Source organism: Oryctolagus cuniculus, chromosome 13 (assembly GCF_964237555.1).
Source record: "Oryctolagus cuniculus chromosome 13, mOryCun1.1, whole genome shotgun sequence".
Lineage (NCBI taxonomy): Eukaryota > Metazoa > Chordata > Mammalia > Lagomorpha > Leporidae > Oryctolagus > Oryctolagus cuniculus.
This window is the reverse complement of record NC_091444.1, coordinates 48,086,619-48,113,214: the sequence shown is the minus strand read 5'-3', so window position 1 is coordinate 48,113,214 and position 26,596 is coordinate 48,086,619. Positions and strand designations below refer to the sequence as shown.

Below are 26,596 nucleotides of genomic sequence, written 5' to 3'. Positions count from 1 at the left end.
GTAGAAAGACATTCGAAATGACTCATAGTAATTAAAACTACTATTTTTAAAAAATACCATTTGTTTACATTTATATTTGCCAAAGGCACTTAATTTTTAATTGGAAAGGAAAATCATATTAGGTGAAAGCTAATTCTAAAATAGGAAGTGTATGCAGAACATGGAACTGGAGGGTTAGCAGATAATTTAACTGGATGGTGCTATGCAATATTTTTGGGGAGTAATTTACAAACTCAGCTGAATCTACTAAAAATAATTGAATTGGGATGGATATTGGATGTAGCAGTTAAGACACTGCATGGGATGCCCGCATCCCAGACCACAGTGCCTTGAATTCAAGCCTTGACTCTACTTTAGATTACAACTTCCTGCTAATGCACACTGTGAGAGGAAGCAGGTGATGGCCAAAATACTTGGGTCCCTGCCACCTATGTGAGAGACCTAGACTGGGTTCTTGGCTGCTGGCTTCAGCATTGTCCAGTTCCTGTTGTTGTAGGTATTTGAGGAGTGAACCAACAGGTAGATGGTATCTCTCTCTCTCTGTCTCTGCCATTCAAATAATGTTTTTAAAGATTTATTCTATTTATTTGAAAGGCAGTCTCAGATCTTCTATCTGCTGGTTTACTCCCCAAATGGCCACTACAGCCAAAGCTGGCCAGATTGAAGCCAGGAGTTTCTTCCAGGTATCCCATGTGGGCCATGTACTTGGGCCAGCCTCCACCACTTTCCCAGGTGCATTAGCAGGAAGCTGGATTGGAAGTGGAGCAGCTAGGACTCAAACCAACACCCATATGGGATGCTGGTGTCACAGGCAGCAGCTTTACCTGTTACACCACAACCCCAGTCCCAAATAAATTTTTTTAAATTGTGAAATCAAAAGTTTTAACTTCTGTAAATTATATAAATAAGAATCATTAATGGGTCATTTCTATAGAAATATTACTCATTAGGGAGTTTCAGTATCTATTTATTAGAAATGAACTTTTTTAAAAAAGATTCACTTATTTACTGGAAACTCAGTGTTACAGAGAGAAGGAGAGACAGAGAGAGATCTTCCATCTGCAGATTCATTCCTCAAATGGCCACAACAACTGGGGTGGGGCCAGGCCAAAGCCAGGAGAGATCTCCCACGTGGGCTGCAGAGGCCTATGTATTTGGGCCATCCTCCGCTGCTTTCCCAGGCCATTCGCAGGGAGCTGAATCAGAAGTGGTGCAGACGGGACTCGAACCAGAGCCTATATGGGATGCCAGCATGATAATTTAACTGTTATACCACAAAACCAGCCCCAGAAATGAACTTTTTTTTTAAAGATTGATGTATTTATTTGACAAGTCAGAGTTACAGAGAGGGAAGAAAGAGAGAGGAAAATCTTCCATCCACCTGTGTACCCCACTAATGGTTGCAATGGCTGGGGCTGGGCCAGGCCAAGGCCAGGAGCTGCATCCAGGTTCCCATATGGGTGGCAGGGGCCAAGTACTTGGGCCATCCTCTGCTGCTTTCCCAGGTGTATTAGCAAGGAGCTGGATTAAAAGTGGAGCAGCCGGTGAGTGAAATAAGCCAGTGCCAAAGGGACAAATATCATATGTTCTCCCTGATTGGTGACAACTAACTGAGCACCTAAAGGAAACCTGTTGAAGTGAAATGGACACTATGAGAACAATGACTTGATCAGCCCTTATCCTGACTGTCCAGGAACAACTTACTATTTTGTTCCTTTTAGTATTTTTTTTGTTCTACTTAATACCATTGGTTGAACTCTTCAGTTAACACACAATTATTCTTAGGCATTTAAAATTAACTGAAAAGTGATCCCTGTTAAATATAAGAGTGGGAATAAGAGAGGCAGGAGATGTACAGTTCGGCACATGCTCACTCAGAGTTACCCCTAACAGTAGAGTTAGAAACGTGCCAGGGGATTCCAATTCAATCCCATCAAGGTGGCATGTACCAGTGCCATCTTACTTGTTAAAGTGATCAGTTTAAGTTCATAATTGATCAAAAGATAGGATTGAGTGTCAAATGGATTACATAAATAAGACCAGTGTTTGCGAATAATAATTGATAGGATTAAAAAGGAGAAAATGATCTTACATGGGAAGCAGGATACACAGCAGGCTCATAGAATGGCAAATGCCCTAAAGCAGCACTCTGGCCTCAGAATCAGCCCTCAAGGCATTCAGATCTGGCTAAAAAGCCCATGAGAGTATTTCAGGCATGGAAAGCCAAGACACTGTGGCAAAACAACAACAACAACAACAAACCTAAATTAAAGATCTCTGCGAGTGAGATCCCAGCAGAAAGAACAGGCCATCAAAAAAGGAGGTACCTTTCTCTGCAAGGAGGGGAGACCTCCTACTTTGACTATGGCCTTGTCTAAATAAGATTGGAGTTTGTAAACTCAAGAGGCTTCGATAGCCTTGGCAGTTTATGACAAGAGCCTTAGGCAATTACTGACATCATAAATAAGTATGTCAGTTGTTAAATCAACAACAGGAGTCACTGTGCACCTACTCCCCATGTAGGATCTCTGTCTTTAATGTATTGTACTATGTGAATTAAGGTAAAACTGCTACTCAAACAGTACCCTAGGGGCTGGTGCTGTGGCTCACTTGGTTAATCCTCTGCCTGCAGTGCCGGCATCCCATATGGGTGCCGGGTTCTAGTCCCAGTTGCTCCTATTCCAGTACAGCTCTCTGCCGTGGCCTGGGAGGGCAGTGGAAGATGGCCCAGGTGTTTGGGCCCCTGCACCCTCGTGGGAGACCAGGAAAAAGCACCTGGCTCCTGGCTTTGGATCGGCGCAGCACCAGCCATAGCGGCCATTCGGGGAGTGAACCAACAGAAGGAAGAACTTTCTCTCTGTCTCTCTCTCTTTCTCTCACTGTCCATAACTCTGCCTGTCAAAAACAACAACAACAAAGAAAAACAAAAACAACAACAAAAAAACCAGTACTCAATACTTTGTGTGTCTGTGTGGGTGCTGTCAATCTTTACTTAGTGTATACTAAGTTGGTCTTCTGTATATAAAGATAATTGAAAATGAGTCTTGATGAAGAATGGGATGGGAGAGGGAGATGGGATGGTTGCAGGTGAGAGGGAGGTTAAGGGGGGAAAAGCTGCTATAATTCAAAAGTTGTACTTTGGAAATTTCTTAAATAAAAGTTGGAAAAAAAAAAAGAAAATGTGGTATATATACACCATGGCAAACTACCTAGCCATAAAGAAGAATGAGCCGGTGCTGCGGCTCACTAGGCTAATCCTCCGCCTTGCGGCGCCGGCACACTGGGTTCTAGTCCCGGTCGGGGTGCCGGATTCTGTCCCGGTTGCCCCTCTTCCAGGCCAGCTCTCTGCTGTGGCCAGGGAGTGCAATGGAGGATGGCCCAAGTGCTTGGGCCCTGCACCCCATGGGAGACCAGGATAAGTACCTGGCTCCTGCCATCGGATCAGTGCAGTGCACCGGCCGCAGCAGCCATTGGAGGGTGAACCAACAGCAAAAGGAAGACCTTTCTCTGTCTCTCTCTCTCACTGTCCACTCTGCCTGTCAAAAAAAAAAAAAAAAAAAAAAAAGAAGAAGAAGAAGAATGAAATTCTGCATTTTGCAACAAAATGGATACAACTGGAGACCATTATGCTTAGTGAAATAAGGCAGTCCCCAAAAAGACCATTATCATATATTTTCTCTTATGTGTGTGAGTTACTCTAGAATACCAAAAAATGTGTAGGAATGAAATGGATATCTTGTTTGTTGCCTTAGCTGTTGTTTATACTACTATGGAACTATGGTCTTTCTACTTTTTACTTGTTGAATATTATGGTTAGTGGTGGATTAAGCCTGTTATTATAGAGTGCAATTAAATTATGTTTCTGCAAAAATTAAAAAATAGGGAAAAAGGAATTAGGGAAGGGAAAGATGGAGGGTGGGAAGTATGATTATCTTCTTAGAATTGTACTTGAAAAAGACATGAAATCTGTTATGTTTATATTAATAAAATATTTTTGAAAAAAAGTGGAGCAGCTGGGACTCAAACCAGCACCCATATGGGATGCTGGCACTTCAGGCTGGGGCTTTAACCTGCTGTGCCACAGTGTCAGCCCCTAGACACGCCTCCCCAAACCCCACCCCACCCTCCATCCCTGGGCTCAAGAATATTGAGACAATCAAAGGGGGCTGGTTCTGACCCAGCTCTCTGGTATGGCCTGGGAAAGCAGTAGAAGATAGCTACTTGGGCCCCTGCATCTGGGTAGGAGACACAGAAGAATCTCTTGGCTTCGGATCTGCCCAGCTCCAGCCGTTACAGCCATTTGGGAAGTGAACCAGCAGATGGAATATCTCTCTCTCTCTGCCTCTGCCTCTCTGTAACTCTGCCTTTCAAATAAATAAATAAATAAATAAATCTTAAAAAAAAAAAAAAAGACTATCAAAGGTACATAATCTTTGAACATAGTGAATTTTATGACAAAAAGACAAAAATCCATCCGAAATACACATTATTTGGGACTACAATTTAAATTTCCATATGAATCAATTCTTACATTTGTAATATGTTTTGGAGTCATTACATAAAAATATAGAATAATTTGAAATCTTTTTATTTTGTATTTACTGTGGAGATTTATTCCCAGAGGAGGCTTTTCTGATGCAAAATTGGAGTGCTTCCGTAGTCATAACAGCTGTCTCCACACCATGTGGTGTCTTCCATTACTTTACTGTAGAGATGAATTTTTGGCTCAGTGTTTCAGTAATATTGGACACACATGGTTTTAAGTGACAAAGCAGTATGCCTTTGCATTCATTTGACTTTCACAGCTACAGTTGGCCCCAGATTAGAACAAGGAGAATACATTCACACCATGGCCACCCTCATGGCTGCTGTAGTAGCTAGATCACAGTAGGCTCTGTTGCTTCTAAAGACACAACTATTGCTGAGGAATTACACATTCGCCAAAGTGCCTCACCGCTGTAGGAGGGAGAATAATGAATTGCTGAAAAGATTCTCTCAGATTTCCTAATTATCAATCCTTGTTTAACATTAATAATAAAAACCATGGCCATGAAATTACTGCAAGACTAAAAGGAAAGATTGTCATAGCAGTGGGTGATTTTTCAAGATGTCATTCCAAATATTTTATTTGCAATTTTTCTTTACGAAAATAAGTATTATGCATTTATACTCATTAATAAGGAATTAAAATCAAAATTTTTCTAATGCCCATTGTTCATTATGTGCAAGCTATTTGAAAAGCCAATCAATTAAAATATAAATTATCTTGAGGAACTAGTTTATTATGGGAAACAATGATTTCTATTTTTGACATTTTAAACAATTTTGTTTCCTTCAAAAATGTTAAAATGAATCCAGAAATTAGATGGTTTGATTTAGTGTGAAATTGCAATAATCTAGTGTATGGTTTGAGTACTGTATCAGTGTGTATCTTTATTCAGTTTCAGTGTCATACTCTTCATGATATCATTTTTGTCCTGTTAACTTATATTTAAATTCTTCTTAAAGCTTAACTCTTTTCCATCTCTGAAACCAATTGGTATACTTACTTAAAGTTTCAGCTTGTAACAAAAATATTATTTCCTTGAAAATCCAATTATGTTACTCTAAATAGTGCCTGAATAATACTTTTTCTCTTAAATAAAGCAAAAAGAAAAACCTGCTGTATAAATTTTTAAATCATCTGATACGGAGAATTAGATTTATGATATTCATTAAATATCAAAGAAATTCCAAGCAGACCCAGTGTAGGATACCTTTTTATATAAGTGAATTTATGCATGTATTGTAGGGGCTGTACTGATGAATATGTTTGAGGCTTTCAGCTCTTAGTGGATACAAAATAGAATGATTGATAAAATCCTCCCTACTATTGGCTATTATTTACTGACTCTTAAGTGGCAGGTTGTATTTATGCCAATTTATCTGCTTCAGGGAACATTCTTGATAGCAGAACAAAGTGAATAAAAGTAGTTTGCTTTGCAAATGAATGCAAATGGGAGAGCCTTTCGGAAAGCCCTTTAACAGGGGCAGTGCACTTTGATTATGAGTGAAGCTGCCATTTGGACATGGTGAAAAGAGCACGCTGGAACCATTGATTGGGGGAGACAGTAAAAAGTCAGGAAGGGCCCCGTTAAGCTTGCAGTGAGGCAGGCGGATGTCAGTGTGGTTAGAGCACAGTGGGAGAATGACAGGGAGGATTAGTGTCAGGGAGAAGCTGTGCTGTAGCTGTGGAGATAGTCCCTGGGGTCACTCACCTCTGACTGCTGTTCTGTGCTGATGGTTCTGTAATGCAAACTGCCTGATGTATGACTGTTCATGATCGGAAATGGTGATGAGAAAAGGTATTTGCCTCAAAGATTTCCTTTTCTTTCTTTTTCTTTCTCTGTCTCTGTCTCTCTCCCTTTCTCTCCCTGCCTCCCTCCCTCTCATTAAAGGAAAATAAGGTAGGCTTTCTCAATTTCTCTGCTGGCTACTAGAGTATTGTTTAATACCAGAGTGGTTACTGGCTCTGGTTGAGGATAGCTTAGTGCTACAATACAATGTAAAATAACTAACTTGGTTGTTATTTGATCATTTCTTTTTCTTAGTTTTGGGTTTGACCACTGTGACAGATAAAATGTAGAAAGCCTGTTTGCTGTTAGAATTTTTGTTTTGTGGATAATAATCTTTAAGGTGTTTTATTATTCAGTCTAATAATTTGGTCAACTTTTAGAAGCCACTTATCTTCCCCAGATTGAAATGTTACTATGTATGGATTGATGGTTTAAGTGTGGGGCACAAGAGTTCCTAATTTTCTTTCTAGTCCCAAATTTTATAAAGTGCTAGCATTTGAAAAATTAAACTTCTTGAAAATGTTATTTTTTAAGTTAAATATTGTTACGTAGAATGAACCAAAAACCATCTTTGTCTCAGTTCTGATTCTAAATCAGCATTTTCTTTGTTCACATTTTCATTTATACTTGTAAGGATTTGATTTTGTTTGTTTTCGTTAAAGGATAACTGAAAAACAAACTTCAAGCCTTTTAGTACTAACCTATGTGAGGCATTTGTGAGCAACATTGCATTTCATAGGCTTTGAGAATGATGTCTCACTTTAATGCAAAACTGAAATGTCTTGTTTTTTAATGTCTTCAAAATCCTGCTTTTGTCGTATTTCTTTTTTGGTATACATCGGGAAATCTTAAAAGGATGCTGGAGCTTTGCATTTAATATTCAACTCAAACTGTTGCATATAATAAATATATATTTTATTATTATACATTTTAGATACACTTTATTTTTTTAATGCAGAAAACACATTGCCAGTAATTTGTTTTACAGGTTTGTTAAATGTTTTAACAACCTTTTTCCCAATTACCTCTTTATTTTCTTTAATGTTTTGTAGGCACCCGAATGGACAGAAGAGGACCTTAGCCAGCTGACAAGAAGTATGGTTAAGTTCCCAGGAGGAACCCCAGGTCGATGGGAAAAGATTGCCCACGAATTGGGTCGATCTGTAACAGATGTGAGTTCACTCAGATTTGCATTGTGTGGAGAGTGACACAACAGAGTAACCCAACTATGTATGCATAGAAGGCAGACATAGATGGGTCCAACATTATCTTTGGAGAAAAGCTACAATCCTTTTAGGACTTGGGAGTGAACCATTAATGAAATAAGCAAGAAGCAGATGTGAACCAGTCCCCAGGTTCACCATTAACAGCTGTGGGAGGAATTTTAGTATTTAGAGACTCAAGCTACTGTAACCTAATCACATAAAAACAAGGCCAGTTTTTGTGTTTATAGTGACTCCTTTAATTGTGGAACAGATAGATCTCAAACTGATCATAATTAGAGAGGTTATATGTCAACTGGGTCTTTTTAGCCCTGAAGTACAGATTGCTATTACATTTAGACAGGTGGTTTGGATTAATTAAAACAATATTCCTGTCATACAAACAAAATGTTTGCCTTTTTCTTTCAGATGATACTAAACATTCATTTTGACAGATTTTTTAACAAGAAGAATATGTAGATACGTAATATATACACATATAGATCTTATAGATACAAATATTCCTATATTTATGTTAGCCATAACTAACATTTAAAATACAAAGTATTTACCTGGAAAGGGTTTGACCTAACACTTAGGATGCTTTTTCAGGAAATTTAAAGAATCTTCTTAAAAACACCTAGCACAGTGCCTGATATGAACTAAATATACAGTAAATGTTTGATTGAAATAGAGAAAAAATCCTTATTTTTATTATCAATAATTTCACAAAGGTTAGTAAATATTCTTTACTAAGTTTACTTTAAATAAATCTTACCGATCTAAAAGTACATAAGAGGCTACTGAAAGCCAAGATTTAAATGCTCCCTTCAATTCTGTAAGTATGCCATTAGGGTTTTTAGGTAATAATTTTTTAAAACCCTACAAAATGAATACTAAACACAGCTTTCATAAAAAAGCTTTGTTGTAACTGCTATTTTCTATGGACTTCCACTTTTTAAAGACAAACTTAAAAAATATTACTGTTAAATTTTTTTTTAGATTAGGCTTTCTTGGAGAATTTTAAGCTATATATGAATACTGTTATTTCTATATAGGTATTTTATTTGAATTTTTATAATAAGCTTTGCATTATTTTTACTCAGAGTTAAAGTCTAATTATGGGGGCAATAGCAGTTGGATCTTGTGACAAACTTCTCTTTGCTATGATTCGTGAGGAGTGTGTTGCTGGGCGTACATTTTATAATCTTGCTTTCTAAGATTGTGAAAGATAAGCTAGTACACTTCTCTATAAGGACTTGACCAAGTTAGAAACATTTCATGGTTATTGATATTTTAATTTAAATACTATGACCCTCTAATTATACAGCAGCTATTAAAAATGATTAACAATAATTACTAAGGTAATTTTTAGAAAGTTATAAAACATTGCTTTAAAAGGCCTCAAATTTTTAGTTCAGTTACTCCTTTGAAGACAGTACCACCTCTGACTAACTTTTTAAATAATATTTCTTTGAGGCTCTGTAGTGCTAAAGGCAAACAGGGAACTGAGTAGAGCAACATTTTTAATTAATTTGCTGTTATAAACAGATAAAATCTGGTTTATATTTTTATCTAGGAGAGAGGTGAAAGTTTACAAACTGCTAAGAACATAAGTTATGTAACCAACAGTCTCATAGATTTGGATATCTGTAATTAATTTACAAGAATAATTTTGGTGCAGCCATGGGCATTATTTTAAATCTTTTGTGAACTCATCCCATGTATTTCAGTTTTTTCTCCAGATTTACCCAAAGGACACTGATTTTATGGCTGCAACAGATATTTTTTTCTTTTATCATGGAAGTAGAAAACTTGGCTTTTTTAAGTTGTTCTTTCATTTTGTTTTTACCTTGGAAATAAATTTTTAATAAACTTGACTTTTGTGGCAGCAAAAAAAATGCCATTGTAACCCTTTCCTCTTTGTCAGTATATGTATATATATATGTGTGTATATGTGTATTATATATATATGTAACACATATATATGTAACACTCATATATATAATACACAGAGAGAGAGAGAGACAAACTCTCCGTTTTCATTCTGTGAGCAGCATCTCCAAAGCTGGGCATGTATTTCAGTAACTACACACACATGTGCAGGAAGTTACTCTGACTAAAAGAGAGTAGATGTCTGAAGATTCAGGTAACTTGAGTTAGTAACTCGGAGGAGTGACCTGTGAATCGCTGTGGGGCAAATAAAATGGGTTCAGCAAGTGCAGTTCCTTCACTAGAAAGTTCAGTGAAAGTTAAGCACACCTTCAAACATCATTTATGCTTCTTCTTGACTTATGGTGCTAATTAGATTTGTTTTCATTAAGTATGTGATTCTGAAAAAGAAGTCAGCTTCAGTTGGCTGTCAGAAGAACCTCTGCACACTGACCTGATCGTCTGACCAGTTCTCTCCGCACAGCTGTTCTTTGACCCGATTTCCTTTCTGAATTTGTAGCTTCAGGCTTAGTTCTCTTTCTTTCTAGAAACAATTGACCTTTTGGGGGAAAAGGTGAGAGTGTGCCAGTGGTAGGATCCATATGGTTCTTTATTTGGATTGACACTTTACAGTAAAAAACAAAAAACAAAACAAAAAAACCATATTTTATGCCTCGATTAGGAAAGGAATTAAGGATGTTAACTGTCATAATTAGCAGAACTAGATTGCTAAATTCTACTCTGGATAGATATGAGCAGTATTTTTAGCTTTAAAAAATTGATGCAAATTACATTTTAAATCAGATACACCTAAAACTGTAAAACCTATGTTGTTATTATTATAGATTAAATATTTTAGATGTTAATATATACCTTTGAGCAAATATTTTAGGTAACCACAAAGGACACTGAAATTGTAAAAATAACAGAGAAAACAAAAACTGTATGGCTTGTAAAATCAACTTTAATGTGATTAGTAACTGCAGGTTTTCTAAATCAAGGTCAGTGAGCTTCAGATTTCTTGCTTGTGAAGTAATACTATTCTCTAGCCTGAAAGGATGTAAACTGATTCTGCTTCTCTCCATGATCACTAATCTCTTGCATTCTGGTTATGATATCAGACTGGACATTGCTGCCTGCTTCAAAAAGGTCCAAGTAGGCAGCAAAATAAGACAGGCAGCTAGATTTAAACAGACTTTATAATTAGCTAGTGCCATAGTGAGGGAAGAGAGGTGTGTAGTTAGATAAGGAACCCTTTATACAAGCGAAGAGTAGGAGAAAACATTTAAAAATCCCCAATTTTATTTTACATTGCTACAACTAGAGAAGAGGCAGAGAAATATCTATAGGCATTTATACATTATTGGGTTTTTTTAAAAATTTTATTTCTTTGAAAGACAGAGTTACAGAGAGAGAGGTCTTCCATCCGCTGGTTCACTCCCCAGATGGCCACAACGGCCAGAGCTGCACCAATCCGAAGCCAGGAGCCTGGAGCCTCTTCCAGGTCTCCCACGTGGGTGCAGGGGCCCAAAGACATGGGCCATCTTTTACTGCCTTCCCAGGTAACAGCAGAGAGCCAGATCGGAAGAGGAGCAGCCAGGACCAGAACCAGCGCTCATATGGGATGCTGGCACTTCAGGCCAGGGCTTTAACCCACTGTGCCACAGTGCCAGCTCCTGTACATTATTGTTATAGTAGTTATTTCAAAAACATAGGAGTGGGATTTTTCAATTGAAAATAAGTTTTATGGTGTATCAGTAAACTAAATATATAGTTATTAGCTTGGCAAATATATTGCTACTACTTTTTGAGTCAGACAGTCTCTATATAGAATAATGAAAATGACAAGGGTAGTCTTTCTGGCTTCATCCACATCGTCCTCTTACCAGCTTCCTACTGTAGCAGTTCCCTAGGTCTGGGCCTAATTCCATACTTTTCTCCCTCCCTTCTTCCCTCACAACCTCACAGACTTAATGATATAAATGAATGGTTCCTTATCTCATTCTCCTTGAGGGATTGCTCACTAGTTAATCTTATAACCAACATGGTGCCTGATCATGTAATGTGTTACCAAATGTCTGTCTCTCTTTCTCTGTCTCTCACACACACACATACTTATATTTGTGTTTTAATAGGAGTTTTCAAGTTCCAAGGATATAAATGATTGCTCTAAGAATTTCAGACAACTTGGTTACCTGTCAGAGAAAGAAAGATAATGGATTACATTGAGGGCCTAGGTCCTTTTGTGTTCATAAGTTAAAATTGTATAATTAATTGATTAATCTCTCTATAGATATGGGTAGAATTTTGCTAAATATTCTATGATTTTTAGACCACAAGCTTACCGATTTATATTCCATGTCATCATTTCTGTCTTAACATTGAACAGAATTACCCATAAGACATGATTATAAACTGTATATGAGAACTTTAAAAAATTTAGTTAGCAAACTAATTAGTTATCAAGCTAACATTTCATATTTTTATTTATTTACTAAAGGCAGAAAGAGCTCTCACTGGCTCCCTCCCCAAATGCTGGCAACAGTCAGACCCAGGCCAGGCCAAAGCCAGGAGCCAGGAACCCAATCCTGGTCTGCCCAGGTACTTGAGCCATTAGCTACTGCTTCCCAGGATGCACAGTAGCAGGAAGCTGGACTGGAGAGCAGAGCATGTACTCAAACCCAGGCACTCAGAAATGGAATGCAGGTGTCTTAATTGCTGTGCTAAACACCTGCACAACGTTTTTATTCTGCTTTAGTGATACTATTGATTATTCCGTTATTTTTGTAGTATTTTATACCTTTCAAAGCTTTCAAATATATAGTCACACACTGTTTAATGATGGAGATACCTTCTAAGAAATGCATTGTTAGTTTTGTCATTGTGCAAACATTAAAACCTACGCTTAAACTAAGGCAAATGTGGCATCATCAGGTGATAGTCTTTTTAAGATTGATTTATTTATTTGAAAGGTAGAGTTAGAGAGAGAGACGCAGGTATTTCCTCTGCTGATTCATTCCCAATATGGCCACAATGGCTGGGGCTGGGCCAAGAAGAAACCAGGAGCCAGGAACTTGTTCCAGGTCTCCTACATGGGTGCAGGGGCCTAGGTACTTGGGTCATTTTCTGCTGCTTTTCCAGGCCATTAGCAGGGAGCTGAATTTGAAGTGGAGCAGGCACCCATATGGGATGCCAGCACTGCAAGCAGCAGTTTTACCCACTATGCCTGCTCAGGTGATATATTCCTTTTTTTTTTTTTTTTTTTTTTTAAAGATTTACTTATTTATTTGAAAGTCGGAGTTACACAGACAGAGAAGGAGAGGCAAAGAGAAAGAGGTCTTCCATCCGCTGGTTCAATCCTCAGTTGGCTGCAACGGCCAGAACTGCGCCGATCTGAAGCCAAGAGCTTCCTCCGGGTCTCCCACGTGGGTGCAGGGTCCCAAGGACTTGGGCCATCTTCTACTGTTTTCCCAGGCCATAGCAGAGAGCTGGGTTGGAAGTGGAGCAGCCAGAACTCGAACCAGCGCCCATATGGGATGCTGGCACTACAGGCAGTGGCTTTACCCGCTACACCACAGTGCTGGCCCTGGTGATTTATTCTTATGAGTCCACTATGTTATATGTGGTCCAATGCTGACAAACCGTAAGTGACATATAACTGTTTTATTTTACTTGATCATCACAATAAATAGGCAGCTGTTATTTCCATATTACAGCTGAGTAAACTGTTGCTAAGATATTTGTTCAAGCTGATGCAAGTATTAGTGGAATTGGGACGAAACAGATATTTGGATTTTTCACCTAGTATGTTCTTACCACTACTTAATTCTGCTTTATTGTACAATATTTACATTTTGTCTAAACTTTTATCATTAGACCTTTTTTGATAAAACTATTTCCACAGCAAAATTTTAACACACTCAACTAAATTTTTCCTTAACCATAATAAAAAATAATCCTTATAAATAGTATTCTGGACTTTAGTTTTCTTATATGTGTGTGTGTGTGTGTGTATATATATACACATACATATATATAATTTTTTTTTTTTTTTTTGACAGGCAGAGTGGACAGTGAGAGAGAGAGAGACAGAGAGAAAGGTCTTCCTTTGCCGTTGGTTCACCCTCCAATGGCCGCCGCGGCCAGCGCGATGTGACCGGCGCACCGCGCTGATCCGATGGCAGGAGCCAGGAGCCAGGTGCTTTTCCTGGTCTCCCATGGGGTGCAGGGCCCAAGCACCTGGGCCATCCTCCACTGCACTCCCGGGCCACAGCAGAGAGCTGGCCTGGAAGAGGGGCAACCGGGACAGAATCCGGCGCCCCGACCGGGACTAGAACCCGGTGTGCCGGCGCCGCTAGGCGGAGGATTAGCCTAGTGAGCCGCGGCGCCGGCCAATATACACATACATATATATAATTAACAATGTTAATCTCTATTAGTTATTAGTTCTGTTCTTTTCACATCATTACAGAACATGAACATCGAGGCCGGCGCTGTGGCTCTCTTGGTTAATCCTCCGCCTGCAGCGCTGGCATCCCATATGGGCGCCGGGTTCTAGTCCCGGTTGCTCCTCTTCCAGTGCAGCTCTCTGCTGTGGCTCAGAAAAGCAGTGGAGGATGGCCCAAGTGCTTGGGCCCCTGCACGCGCATGGGAGACCAGGAGGAAGCACCTGGCTCCTGGCTTTATATCTGCATAGCTCTGGCCATGGCAGCCATTTGGGGGATGAACCAAGGAGGACCTTTCTCTCTGTCTCTCACTGACTAACTATCTGTCAAAAAAAAATCAAAAAAAGAGCATGAACATCTTTTCATAACAATAAATAAGACCCACATCATTTTTTTAAACAGTTGCATAGTATTCCATATTACTATGATGTAATTATGGAGTATTCTGGTCTACATTTAAATTTCTTTTTTTTTGCTTTTAATTATTGAGATGTACTTGCTTTTTTAAAATTTATCTTTCACTTATATGTGTTTTCTCCACTTGTATATCTAGAAGTAGTGGTGCTTAGTTCTAGAATATGAATGTGAAGTAGGTATTTGGCCAAGTAGTTAAGATGCCTGTATCCCATATCCGAGTACCTGGATTTGATACCTATCCTTAGCTCCTGACTCGTCTTCCTGCTGATGCAGACGCTAGGAAGCAGCAGTGATAACTCAGATACATTAGGATCCTGTCACTCCTGTGGGAAACTTGGATTGAATACCCAGGACCTCGCTTCAGTCCCAGACCAACCCTGGCCATTGCAGATCTCTTGGGAGTAAAGCTCACTCTCTCACACAAACTCAATCTTTTTGTCGCTATCTCTGCCACTCAAATTAAAAAAAAAAAAAGTATATGAATGTTTTTAGAGTTTTTAATGATTCTAAAATTGGCTTCCAGAGTGGTTATAACAATACACAATCCCACTTGGTGATATGTGAGAGGCCTTTTCCTAATATTGTCAACACTTGCCAATTTTTTATTTTTCATTATCACCCATTAAATAAGTAAAAATTGTAATAGCACTGATTTCAGTAGCTTGACACCTTAGTTATTACTGATTTCTAAATATAGTTTATAATCCTTCGTTAGGATTTTAGGACAGACCTGTCATGTCTTCTGAAATAATTCTTTTCCATTTTCTTTATATCTTGTTTTGTTATTTTACATAATTGCCTTAGTAATTCCAGAGAAATATTAAATTGCAATAGTATTGATTAATGCATACCTTTTTTTGTTGTTCTCCAGTATAGTAAGGGAACCAAATGCGTGGCCATTAATTTTAATATTATTCATTGATATGAGAGATATGCATAGTATAAATGGAAAGTTTCCTTCCAGTTGATTTTTTTCTGTTTTGAATTATTACAGTTATTTCCAGGAGTAGATGTGAAATTTTAGCAAATTTTTTGGCATCTTTGAAATCATATCATTTTTCTCATATGACCTAATGAAAATGAGTGTATTACATCTCCAAGAAAGTCTGTGTGGTCACATAAAGTTATTTTTTGAAACAGTTGGGTATGATTTGAAAATAATTCAGATTCTTGTATTTATGCACATAACTGAGAATATTAATGACCTTTTGGTGTTTCATTGGTTAAATATCTTTAGGTAAGGTAGTAACAGCCTTCTAGAATTAGTTTATTCCAGTCTTCTAAAATTAATTAACTGTAGCAGCATTTGAGCATTAGATAGCCAAGAAAATATTGGAATCATAGAACAAAGGAGAGGATGGCATGAAAAACTAATCAGAACAAAAATAAGTACCCAAATAATTGAAGTAGGATAGTTGAAAGTTATTAGGAAAAACAACCTAGAGAGAACAAAAAGGACAAATAATTTTAAGGTATTACAGAAAAATAAGAAACACAGGAATCGTTCCCAGAGGTTCCAATCTAATTAGAAGGATTCCAGTGGAAAAAAAAAAAAAAAAAGTCAAAATAACTGTTCAAATAATACAGTAAAGTTCTCTAAGATGTAGGGATACCTGGGACAACTTTGTAAGAGCCTGCCAAAGTTAAATAACATCCGGGGAAATTTCTGAACACTGAGAATACATAAACCCTTAAAACTTCTGTGAAGAAGATGGCTCCAAATAAGACAAACCAGAAAGACATGAGATCCCTAAGGAACTGTAGATTCTGGGAGAAAGAGGAGCAGTGTCTTGATAACTGTGAGCAGAAATGTTCTCAATCTAGAACAGACCAAGTCTGATGGTAACTACATGGGATGAGGAAATGTACCTTTTCTTAAAATTTTCCTGATGTGTTATCCAGCAATATGGAATCCACAAAAAAAAAGTGACTCCAATACAGTGAACAAAAATCACAGCATCTCACAGCCACATAGCAGACCAAGAGAACAGTAAGTCCAAATTGGAGTAGGAGAACAAAGGGCTGCATGACAGGACCCTGGGAAGGAGAGCAAGAAGGGATAGTATGAGAACTTGGGAAAATGTATATAATTTTTTAAAACATTTTATTTATTTATTTATTTATTTATTTGAGAGGTAGAGTTACAGACAGTGAGAGGGAGAGACAGAGAAAAAGGTCTTCTTTCAGTTGGTTCACTCCCCAGATGGCGTCAACAACTGGAGCTGCGCCGATCTGAAGCCAGGAGCCAAGAGCTTCTTCCAGGTCTCCCACATGGGTGCAGGGGCCCAAGCACTTGGGCCATCTTCTACTGCTTTCCCAGGCCATAGCAGAGAGCTGGATCGAAAGAGGAGAGCTGGGAGTAGTACTGGTGCCCATATGGGATGCCGGCACTGCAGGCCAGGGCTTTAACCTACTGTGCCATGGCGCCGGCCCCTGGAAAAATGTATGTAATTTTTAAAAAGCAACTGGAGGCCGCCGCCGTGGCTCATTAGGCTAATCCTCCGCCTTGCGGCGCCGGCACACCGGGTTCTAGTCCTGGTTGGGGCGCCGGATTCTGTCCCGGTTGCCCCCCTTCCAGGCCAGCTTTCTGCTGTGGCCAGGGAGTGCAGTGGAGGATGGCCCAGGTGCTTGGGCCCTGCACCCCATGGGAGACCAGGATAAGTACCTGGCTCCTGCCATCAGATCAGTGTGGTGCACCAGCCGCGGCGGCCATTGGAGGGTGAACCAACGGCAAAGGAAGACCTTTCTCTCTGGCTCTCTCTCTCACTGTCCACTCTGCCTGTCCAAAAAAAAAAAAGCAGCTAGAAACACTTCCAAGAACAGAAAAGCATTAAAAAATTTTTTTGACTATACTAAAATGTAGAATGATAGAATGAGCAAAAAAATTGATATTGGAGGAAAGGAGAGAATCTGATATTGGTAACATTCTGAATGGCACAAGAAGTGTGAGTCCTAGCATAATACTTGCCTCGATGGTGAGTAATATTTGCCAGGTCATAATTATGTAGTATTTTTATATATAGCTATTCATATTTTAAACATTTTATGTATTTTACAGATAGTTTTTTTCAGTTTTTAAAATCTATGAATTATGGAAGACTGTGGCATGTTAATCACCAAAGTATCTTTTCTCCTTTCCTCTAGTGATGGATTTATAGTCAGGTACGTGTGTGCCCAACAGCACTGGGTTTCCTAGCCTCCCAAGCTCTGATATTGCTGTTACTAATTTCTTTTCGGAGGAGCATAATTGAAGTAACATGTATAAAAGCTCTTGTTCATTTTTCCCTTCCACTGAGCTGGAATGCTAATTGGTCTGCAGCTAAGCTGCAACCATGAAGGCAAAGACTGTTACATTAAGGAAGAGAGAAACTGAATGCATGGAGTAAAAGGAAAATCTTAGGGACAAGTAATAGGAAGGAAAATAAAACAGGGTAAGACTTAGGATACAGATTGAAAGGAGTTGCAATTTAAAAATAGGGTTCTGAAAAGTCTTCTCTAAGAAGTGATGTTTGAGCAGAGATACAAAGCAGGTGAGAGGACAAGCTTGTCTGAGTGTGTGTGTTCTAAGCAGAGGAGACAGAAGTTACAAGGGCTTTGAGGAAAGAGCGTGTGGAGGGTGTGCAAGTTCCAGCAGTGAGGTCAGTGTAGCTGAAGAGGACTAAGAGGGGACTCCAGAAGATGGCGGCCATTTTGGGGGTGAACCAATGGAAGGAAGACCTTTCTCTCTGTCTCACTAACTCTGCCTGTCAAAAAAAAAAAAAAAAAAAAAAAAAGAGGTAGTGGAAAACCAGACCATGTAAGACCTTTTTAGCTCACGTAAAAATTTACTTTGAAATGTAAAACATCTGGAAAATTTAAAGCAAATGAGTGCAGTGATCTGAAAGGATTATTTGACTGCTGTGTAGAAAAGAAACTGGCAGGGAAGGTAGAGAAGCCGGAAACGAGGCCAGACAAGAACCTGTTCATTTGTCCATGCTTTAAGATGTTGTTCATTCAGACCAGGGTAGAGGTGAAAGAGAGGTTGGATTTAATACATAATTTATGAAAGACTTGTTATTTAGCTGTGTGTAGTTATAACCTTAACAACTTTCAAAAGAGCTGTGAACAAAAATGGTTGTCTGTGGGTGAAGGTGCAATGATGTTTTTAGTCATAAACTCAAGTGTATTGCTTTTTAAAAAAACTGTGCATGGGTTACCTTGATGTTTAAAACTACTTTTAAAAGTTTAAAGAAACAGAACATTTTACCTTTGAAATTTTTCTGTCAGAATATATAGCCTACTTTATTCTTTTTTTTTAAGATTTTATTTTATTTATTTATTTGAAAAAGTTACAGAGAGAGGTAGAGACAGAGAGAGGTCTTTCATCTGCTGGTTCACTCCCCAGATGGCCACAGTAGTTGGGCTTTTTCTCTGCCTCTGCCTTTCTGTAACTCTACCTTCCAAGTGAATAAATAAATCTTTTTTAAAAAAGAGTTAGTGACCATTAGAAAGGAAAGCCAAGTACTATAGCATAAGATCTCTTGGTCTGTTTCTGTTTCTGTAAAATGAGAGATTGGGACTCAAGGGCTAGCATATGCTAGTGATTGACAGCAAAGATGTGAAAGCCCTACAAATATGCATTGGGATTCTCGCTAGCTTTCTAATCTTGGATCTGTTTTATTCTGTCTGGGCCTCTGGGGATAATTATATCCCTAGCTAATATGACTGCTGGGAAAACTGTGTACATGTATATTTTTAAAGATTCACTTATTTGAGAGGCAGAGTTACAGAAAGAGAGGTCTTCTATCCACTGGTTAACTCCCCAGATGGCCACAACGGCTGGAGCTGGGCCCATCCAAAGCCAGGAGCTTCTTCTATGTCTCCCACATGGGTGCAGGGGCCATCTTCCACTACTTTCCCAGGCCATTAGCAGCGAGCTGGATTGGAAGTGGAGCAGCCAGGACTTGAAACGGTACCCATATGGAATGCCGGCACTGCAGGCAGAGTCTTAACCTACTACAACGGCCCTATGTATGTGTGTGACCATATATTTGTATATGTATATATATATATATATATATATTTGTATATATGTATATGTATATATATATTTGTATATATTTATATATATATGTATATATATATAAATAATCTCAAATATTTAGAACAATTCCTGTTGCATAGTAAGCCAGATGAAGTCCTTGTTATGTCTGATAATCTATTGTTACATGGTCATCTCTTGTGAGACTGACGTTCCAAGGTAGAGCTCAGGGCCAGAGACACAGGTTAATCATTTCTTTTTAAGTTATTGCTAAATGGGTGGAATGAGATGCCAGAGGGGAAAATGAAAAGAACGTACACGTGGTAAGGGCAGAATGTTGAGGAGCACTTACATTAGGAAACAAGAGGCAGGAGGGGCCAGCCAGCAAAGGAACATTGAGAGAAAGGAAAGGAAAACTAGAAGGTGCTCTAATGAAAGCAACTGCAATAGAAAAGATCAAGGGAAGATGATCTTTCAGAATAGAGACCACGTGAAACAAGTTTGAAGGTTTATAGAATATGTCTGATGGGAAGGGAGAAGTTGAAGATGAAAGCAAAGGAAATTAATTGATGGAACACAGTTCTATTTAAGTGACAGGTTTAGCCTCAAGAGGAGGGAGGATAATTTCTTTCTTTGTATCAGGATAAAAGAGGGGAAGCCTATATGATAATGCACACAAACCCCATATTGAAAATTTGGAAGTCAAGGCAGCTCATGTTAGATATTTTCAATTTGTTTCCACTAAATAGGAAGCAAGGTTGTCTAGAGAGAGAGGAAGGTACAGAATAAAACTGAAGAGAGTTTATAAGCAGCTTTAAATGTTTTCTCTAATTCTGCCCTTTCTATGAGTAGGAAACAAATGATCTATTTCATTATAACAGATAATATGAATATTGATTGAGCCTCTGTTGTCTGCCAGGTATCATGCTAAGAGCTCATTTCAAACTTAAAACATATCTAAGGAGCAAGTGATATTAATACTATTTTCCACCTATTAAGGAGTAATACATGAGACAGACAGAAGATAGAAAATTGCTCATGGTTACCCAGGTGATATGGGGTAAACCCAAGATGAAATACCAGATCTGCCTAGCTGTGCACCCTTATGGATCATGCTTTCTGAGGTTTTACTTTCACATTTCATTAAAGGAGTGAAATGTTGGTTCAAGAATATACTTGGATTATTGAGATAGAAAAGTATATGAATACAATGGAATCTAACTTCAATAAAATTAATATTTTAAAAGAAGGAGAGAGAGAAGATGCTTTGTTTGGTAGATGCTGCTTTTCCATTTGAAAAAAAAATTTTAGTGAATTTGACCCCATATTTTGAAAATATCAAATAGAAACCAGAATACTGGTTGTCCAAGGCAGAATAAAGATTGACTGAGAGTCACAAGGGAACTTTTGAAGTGAAAAGAATGTTCTACAATTTGGGGTATTGTTTACATAGGATTTTTTTTTGTTCAAAATTCATCAAATTGTACATTTAATTTTTTTAAAAAAGATTTATTTATTTGGGGCTGGTGCTGTGGTGCAGCAGGTTAACGCCCTGGCCTGAAGCACCAGCATCCCATATGGGCGTCAGTTCGAGACCCGGCTGCTCCACTTCCAATCAAGCTCTCTGCTGTGTCCCAAGTCCTTGGGCCGCTGCACCCACGGGGGAAACCCGGAGGAGGCTTCTGGCTCCTGGCTTCGGATCGGCGCAGATGCGGCAGTTGCGGCCAGTTGGGGAGTGAACCAACGGATGGAAGACACTCTCTCTCTCTCTCTCTCTCTCTCTCTGTCTCTCTCTCTCTGTCTCTCTCTCCCCTCTCTGTGTAACTCTTGATTCTCAAATAAATAAATAAATAAATCTTAAAAAAAAAAAAAAAAAAGATTATTGTCTGGCGCCGCGGCTCAATAGGCTAATCCTCCGCCCTGCGGTGCCGGCACACCGGGTTCTAGTCCTGGTCAGGGAGCTGGGTTCTGTCCCGGTTGCCCCGCTTCCAGGCCAGCTCTCTGCTGTGGCCCGGGAGTGCAGTGGAGGATAGCCCACGTGCTTGGGCCCTGCACCCACATGGGAGACCAGGAGAAGCACCTGGCTCCTGCCTTCTGATCAGTGTGCTGCGCCGGCCACAGCGCGCTGGCCGCGGCGGCCATTGGAGGGTGAACCAACGGCAAAGGAAGACCTTTCTCTCTGTCTCTTTCTCTCACTGTCCACTCTGCCTGTCAAAAAGATTATTTATTTAAAAGTCAGAGTTACACAGAGAGAGGGAGAGAGAGAGAGGTCTTCCATCCACTGGTTCGCTTCCCCACGCCAATCCAAAGCCAGGAGCCAGGAGCTTCTTTCGGGTCTCCCACATGGATGCAGGTGCCTAAGGACTTGGGCCATCTTCTACTGCTGTCCCAGGCCATAACAGAGAGCTGAATCGGAAGTGGAGCAGCTGGGACTTGAACCAGCACCCATATGGGATGCTGGCACTGCAAATGAATGGCTTTACCCGCTACACCACAACGCTGGCCCCATACATTTAATTTTTTAAAAGATTAATATATTTATTTGAAAGGAAGAGTAATAGAAAGGAAGAGACACACGGAGAGAGCCTCCATCTGTTCATCCACTCTCCAAATGTTCTCTGCAGCCAGGGCTAGGCCAGCCCAAACCAGGAGTCTGGAACTCCATCACTTGGGCCATCTTCTGCTGCTGCTTTCCCAGGAACATTAGCAGGGAGCTAGATTGGAAATGGAGCAACCAGGACCCAAACTAGTGCTCATATGGGATGTTGGTGTCACAAGTGGCTTAATCCACTGTGTCACAATGCTGCCCCAAATTGTGTATTTAAAATTTATATATTACACTGTGTAAGTTTTCTCAGTTTTAACAAGGTTAACAAGGGAAATCTACGTGTAGATCTTTAGGACATTGTTATATGGAAAAAGAGTATGAGGCATAGAATATGCAATCATTTATATAAGAAAAAAAAACTGAACAAAATTATTTCTGTGGATCCATACTCACATATGTAAATATAGCAACTACCCCACTCCACCACACTTCTAGTGTCAGTCTTATATGCTGTTAAGTTTCTTTCTAAGATGCAAAGAAAAACTTTTTTATATTTTAACATCTTCAGCATGAATGTCATTTTCTCACTGGTATATTCTCCAGTGAGGAAAGAGCCATTTAATCTCTCTGAGCCTTATTTCCTTTTGGTTGAGTAAATGGACTGATGGCTGAAGATCTTCCAAGATTCAGTGAATCCTGTTCATTCATACAGATGTTACATGAAATATGTCACTCAACCTAAAATAGCTATGTGGAAAGTAAGATGTTTTGCTTTTATGTTTTGAAACAGGTGACAACCAAAGCCAAGCAACTGAAGGATTCAGTTACCTCCTCCCCAGGTGAGTTAGTAGCCACTTTATCCCATTAATTTAAAGTGGTTACTTCAAAATAAATCTCTTTTTAAGTAAACTTCTTTAAATATACTGTGCTGTGGTAGTTTGGTGCAGTGGACTCTAGCCATCATTATCTCTTAAAAAGTGTTGAATTACAAGTATCAAATCTAGCTCTGCATTACAGTTGGTACTAACAAGAGGCTTGGATTTAGCCTCGCAGGTAAGACACCACATCCCACATTGCATTGATTGTGGGCCCTGGCTCCTGACTCCAGCTTCCTGCTATTGCAGACCCTGGGAAACAGCAAAGATGGCTCAAGTAATCGGGTTTTTGGCACCTATGTGGGAGACCTTCAGCTCTGGAAGTTGCAACATCAGGGGAGTCAGCCAGTGGGTGACAAAGCTCACTTTCATGCTTTCATGGGTACCTTTCAGACTTTGAAACCGAAAGGTTTAGAGAAAAACTGGCTGAATAGGGTGACACACAAGGCAGAAATGAGCTGCTGCTGCTGCAGATAAGAGTCACCACCAAATTCAAGTTTTTGGCACTTTTTTGTGAGAGTTGTGATAGTAAACATGAAAAGAATATTTGTTATTAGAAACTCAAGAAAATACAGATAAAAAAAGGATGAAAATAAAAATCACATGTAATCTACTCACTGTTACTTTGAGAGATATGTTTCTTACTTTTTTGATACACAAATATGTACATAATTTTATAACAATGAAACTGTACCATAATACTGTTTTACATTTTTTCACTCCATGTACTCATGTAAAAATATGTCTGTCATCATTTTAATGGCGTGAAAGTAGCCCATAATATAGATTCCCCATGGTTTAACAAGTTTTATTACTGAACATTTTTATTCTTTCCTTTTTTTTTATTTTTTCATTTTATTGTCATGAAGTATTGGTCTCCAAAATGAAATTCACAGGATGATCCTTTGGAATATAAGAAGACTGTATTAGAATCTACTGATTTGTATTGTTATCTTAAAATGGAAAAGAATTAAGCCTTCTCATATTTAATATACAGACTTATGTCCATGTTTCACTGTATCCATTATCAGAGGGTACATGTGACATATGGCACCCAGGTGTCCTTAGGGAAAAGTGAGAATTCCACAATATTGAAAGTTAGAGTGACCTTATCACTCATGCTTTCACTTTCAATAATGCAACAAAATACCCAGGTGAGTGAATTTATAGATAACTCTAGACTCAAGTGATACACAACCACAGAAATATTTACAGTCACACAGACACTTCCTGCTATATTTTGACAAAGTAAATACTTTTAAAAATTACCGAATTTCCCTGCAATGCACATGGGTGACCCAGATTGAGTTCCAGGCTCCTGGCTTCATCAAAACCCAGCCCCAGCTATTGTGGGCATTTTAGGAGTGAACCAACAGAGGAAGATATCTGTCTTTGTCTCTCTGCCTTACAAATAAATAAATGAAATACAAACAATGAATGAAATGAAATTACAAACAAATGAAAATACATAAATAATTTTTTAAGTTGTTGAATTTGAAGATTGTCAATTTCACCTTTTCACCCAAATAGCTCTAAATTTTCTGGCCAATATTAAAATAAATTGTTTCTACAAAATATACTTTTTAACAATAAATGTGGAAGTAATTTCTTTGAACCATTTTTAAGCTGTAGAAAGAAAATAGGCAATTAAAAATATTTCTTCATTTGATAATTATTCTGTGTGGCCAAAATAATGTGACTTACAAAAACTTGCATTTCAACAGATGAAATATTAAAAATAGAATTTGAAACTTGCAAACAATTTGAATTCATTTGTTGAAAATATAGAAGTGTAACACCTTGCATTTTTGCAAAAACAACTTGTAAATATCAAAGTACAGTACATATAGCCAGCAGTACATTACACTTGGATGTATTTGGCTTTGTGAGTTATCTTTTTCTACTATGATGGCCTTAAAACTCAGATGCCAAAATAAACTAAATTTGTAGCTAGCCCTTCAATTTTTCACTTTTTTTTTTTTTTTTTTTTTTTTTTTTTTAGTACTACAGAGAGGAGGAGGAAAGAGAAAGTGTGTGATTCCAAATGGTGGTTCACTCTCCAAATGGCTTCAGGCCGAAGCCAGGAGCTTCATCTGAATCTCTTACATGGATGTCAGGAGCCCAATCTATTTTTCCTGGGCCACTAGCAGGGAGCTGGATTGGAAATGGAGCAGTGGGGACACAAACTGGCACCCACATGTTATGCCAGCATTGCAGATAGTGGCTTCCCCTGCTATACCACCACACCAGCCTCTTGTTGTTTTTATTATTATTAATATTTTCCTAAGAATACTTTGTCATTTAATATTTCTTTCTAAATTTTTATTTATTTGAAAGGCAGCCGGGGAGAGAACTTTCATCTGCTGGCCTGCTCCCTAAATGCCTGCAACAGCCAGGGCTGGGCTAGGCCAAAGCCAGGAGCTCAGAAGTCAATCTGGGTCCCCCATATGGGTGGCAGGTCCCCAAGTACTTGAGCCATCACTTCCAAGGAGTGCATTGGCAGGGGCTAGAACCAGAAGCAGAGCCAGGACTCAAACTCAGGTATCCCAAAAGAAATGTAGTCATCCCAAGCAGCATCTTAACTGCTGTGACAGACTCCCAACCCACTTAATATTTTTAGATTATTGTTTTTCTTTTTTTTTTCTTTTCTTTTCTTTTTTTTTTTTTTTTTTTGACAGGCAGAGTGGACAGTGAGAGAGAGAGAGAGAAAGGTCTTCCTTTGCCATTGGTTCACCCTCCAATGGCCGCCGCGGCCAGCGCGCTGTGGCCGGCGCACCACGCTGATCCGAAGCCAGGAGCCAGGTGCTTCTTCTGGTCTCCCATGGGGTGCAGGGCCCAAGCACTTGGGCCATCCTCCACTGCACTCCCTGGCCACAGCAGAGAGCTGGCCTGGAAGAGGGGCAACCGGGACAGAATCCGGCGCCCCGACCGGGACTAAAACCCAGTGTGCCGGCGCTGCAAGGCGGAGGATTAGCCTATTGAGCTGCAGCGCCGGTGATTATTGTTTTTCATCATATCTTTAAATTTATTTTCTCTTTCATATGTGTTTTATAATAATATACTGATAGTCTGATATGTAGATATAATTTACAAATGTGCGTATATTGAGTTATATATTATTTGTTGATGGGACACATAACCATTTATGGAGATCATGCTAATGACATGTGCACACTAACACCTCATTTCATGAATATGCATAATAAATTCTGCACATGTAAAAATCCTGGGCCAGCATTGTGGTACAGTGAGTTAAGCTGCCACCTGAGATGTTGGCATCCCATATTGGAGCGCCAGTTTGAGTTCAGGGCTGCTCCACTTCCATTCCAGCTCCATGCTGATGCACGTAAGAAGGCAATGGGAGATGGCCCATTTGGGCCCCTGCCACTCACATGGGAGACCTGCATAGAGTTCCTAGCTCCTGCCTTCGGCCTCCTGGTGCAACCCTGGCTGTTGTGGACACTGGGGAACTGAACCAGCAGGAGAAGATTTCTCTCCCTGTCTCTCTGCTTGTCTCTATGACTGCCTTATAAAAGAGAATACAATAAGAATTTATCTTTCAGTTTGGGTACATTCTTCTCAGGCCTGGCCAGCCACAGTTATTACAGCCATTTGTGAAGTAAACCAATGAAAGGAAGATGTATTTTGCTCTTCTTCCCTCCCTCTTTCTCCTTCTCTGTCTGCCTTTCAAGTTAATAAATAAAGTTTTTTAAAATCTTAGTTCCTCAGTGACATATCAAATGGTTAATAGAATCAGAGATTTTTTTATTGGGCAGCCCTGAGCCAGACCAGTTTCTGTTTCTACTACAAAATATGAATATA

At 39.1% G+C, this 26,596-nt stretch overlaps 1 protein-coding gene across 2 annotated transcripts in view; it reads left to right on the top strand.

Moving 5' to 3' along the window:
- Window positions 1–26,596, top strand: part of DNAJC1 (DnaJ heat shock protein family (Hsp40) member C1) — a 196,922-nt gene that overhangs the window by 165,249 nt on the left and 5,077 nt on the right. For both annotated transcript variants that reach the window (XM_002717400.5, XM_051820685.2), the window contains 2 exons: window positions 7,388–7,507; window positions 22,690–22,738. In XM_002717400.5, the coding sequence (XP_002717446.2) occupies window positions 7,388–7,507; window positions 22,690–22,738 (169 nt within the window). The remainder of the gene's footprint in view (window positions 1–7,387; window positions 7,508–22,689; window positions 22,739–26,596) is intronic.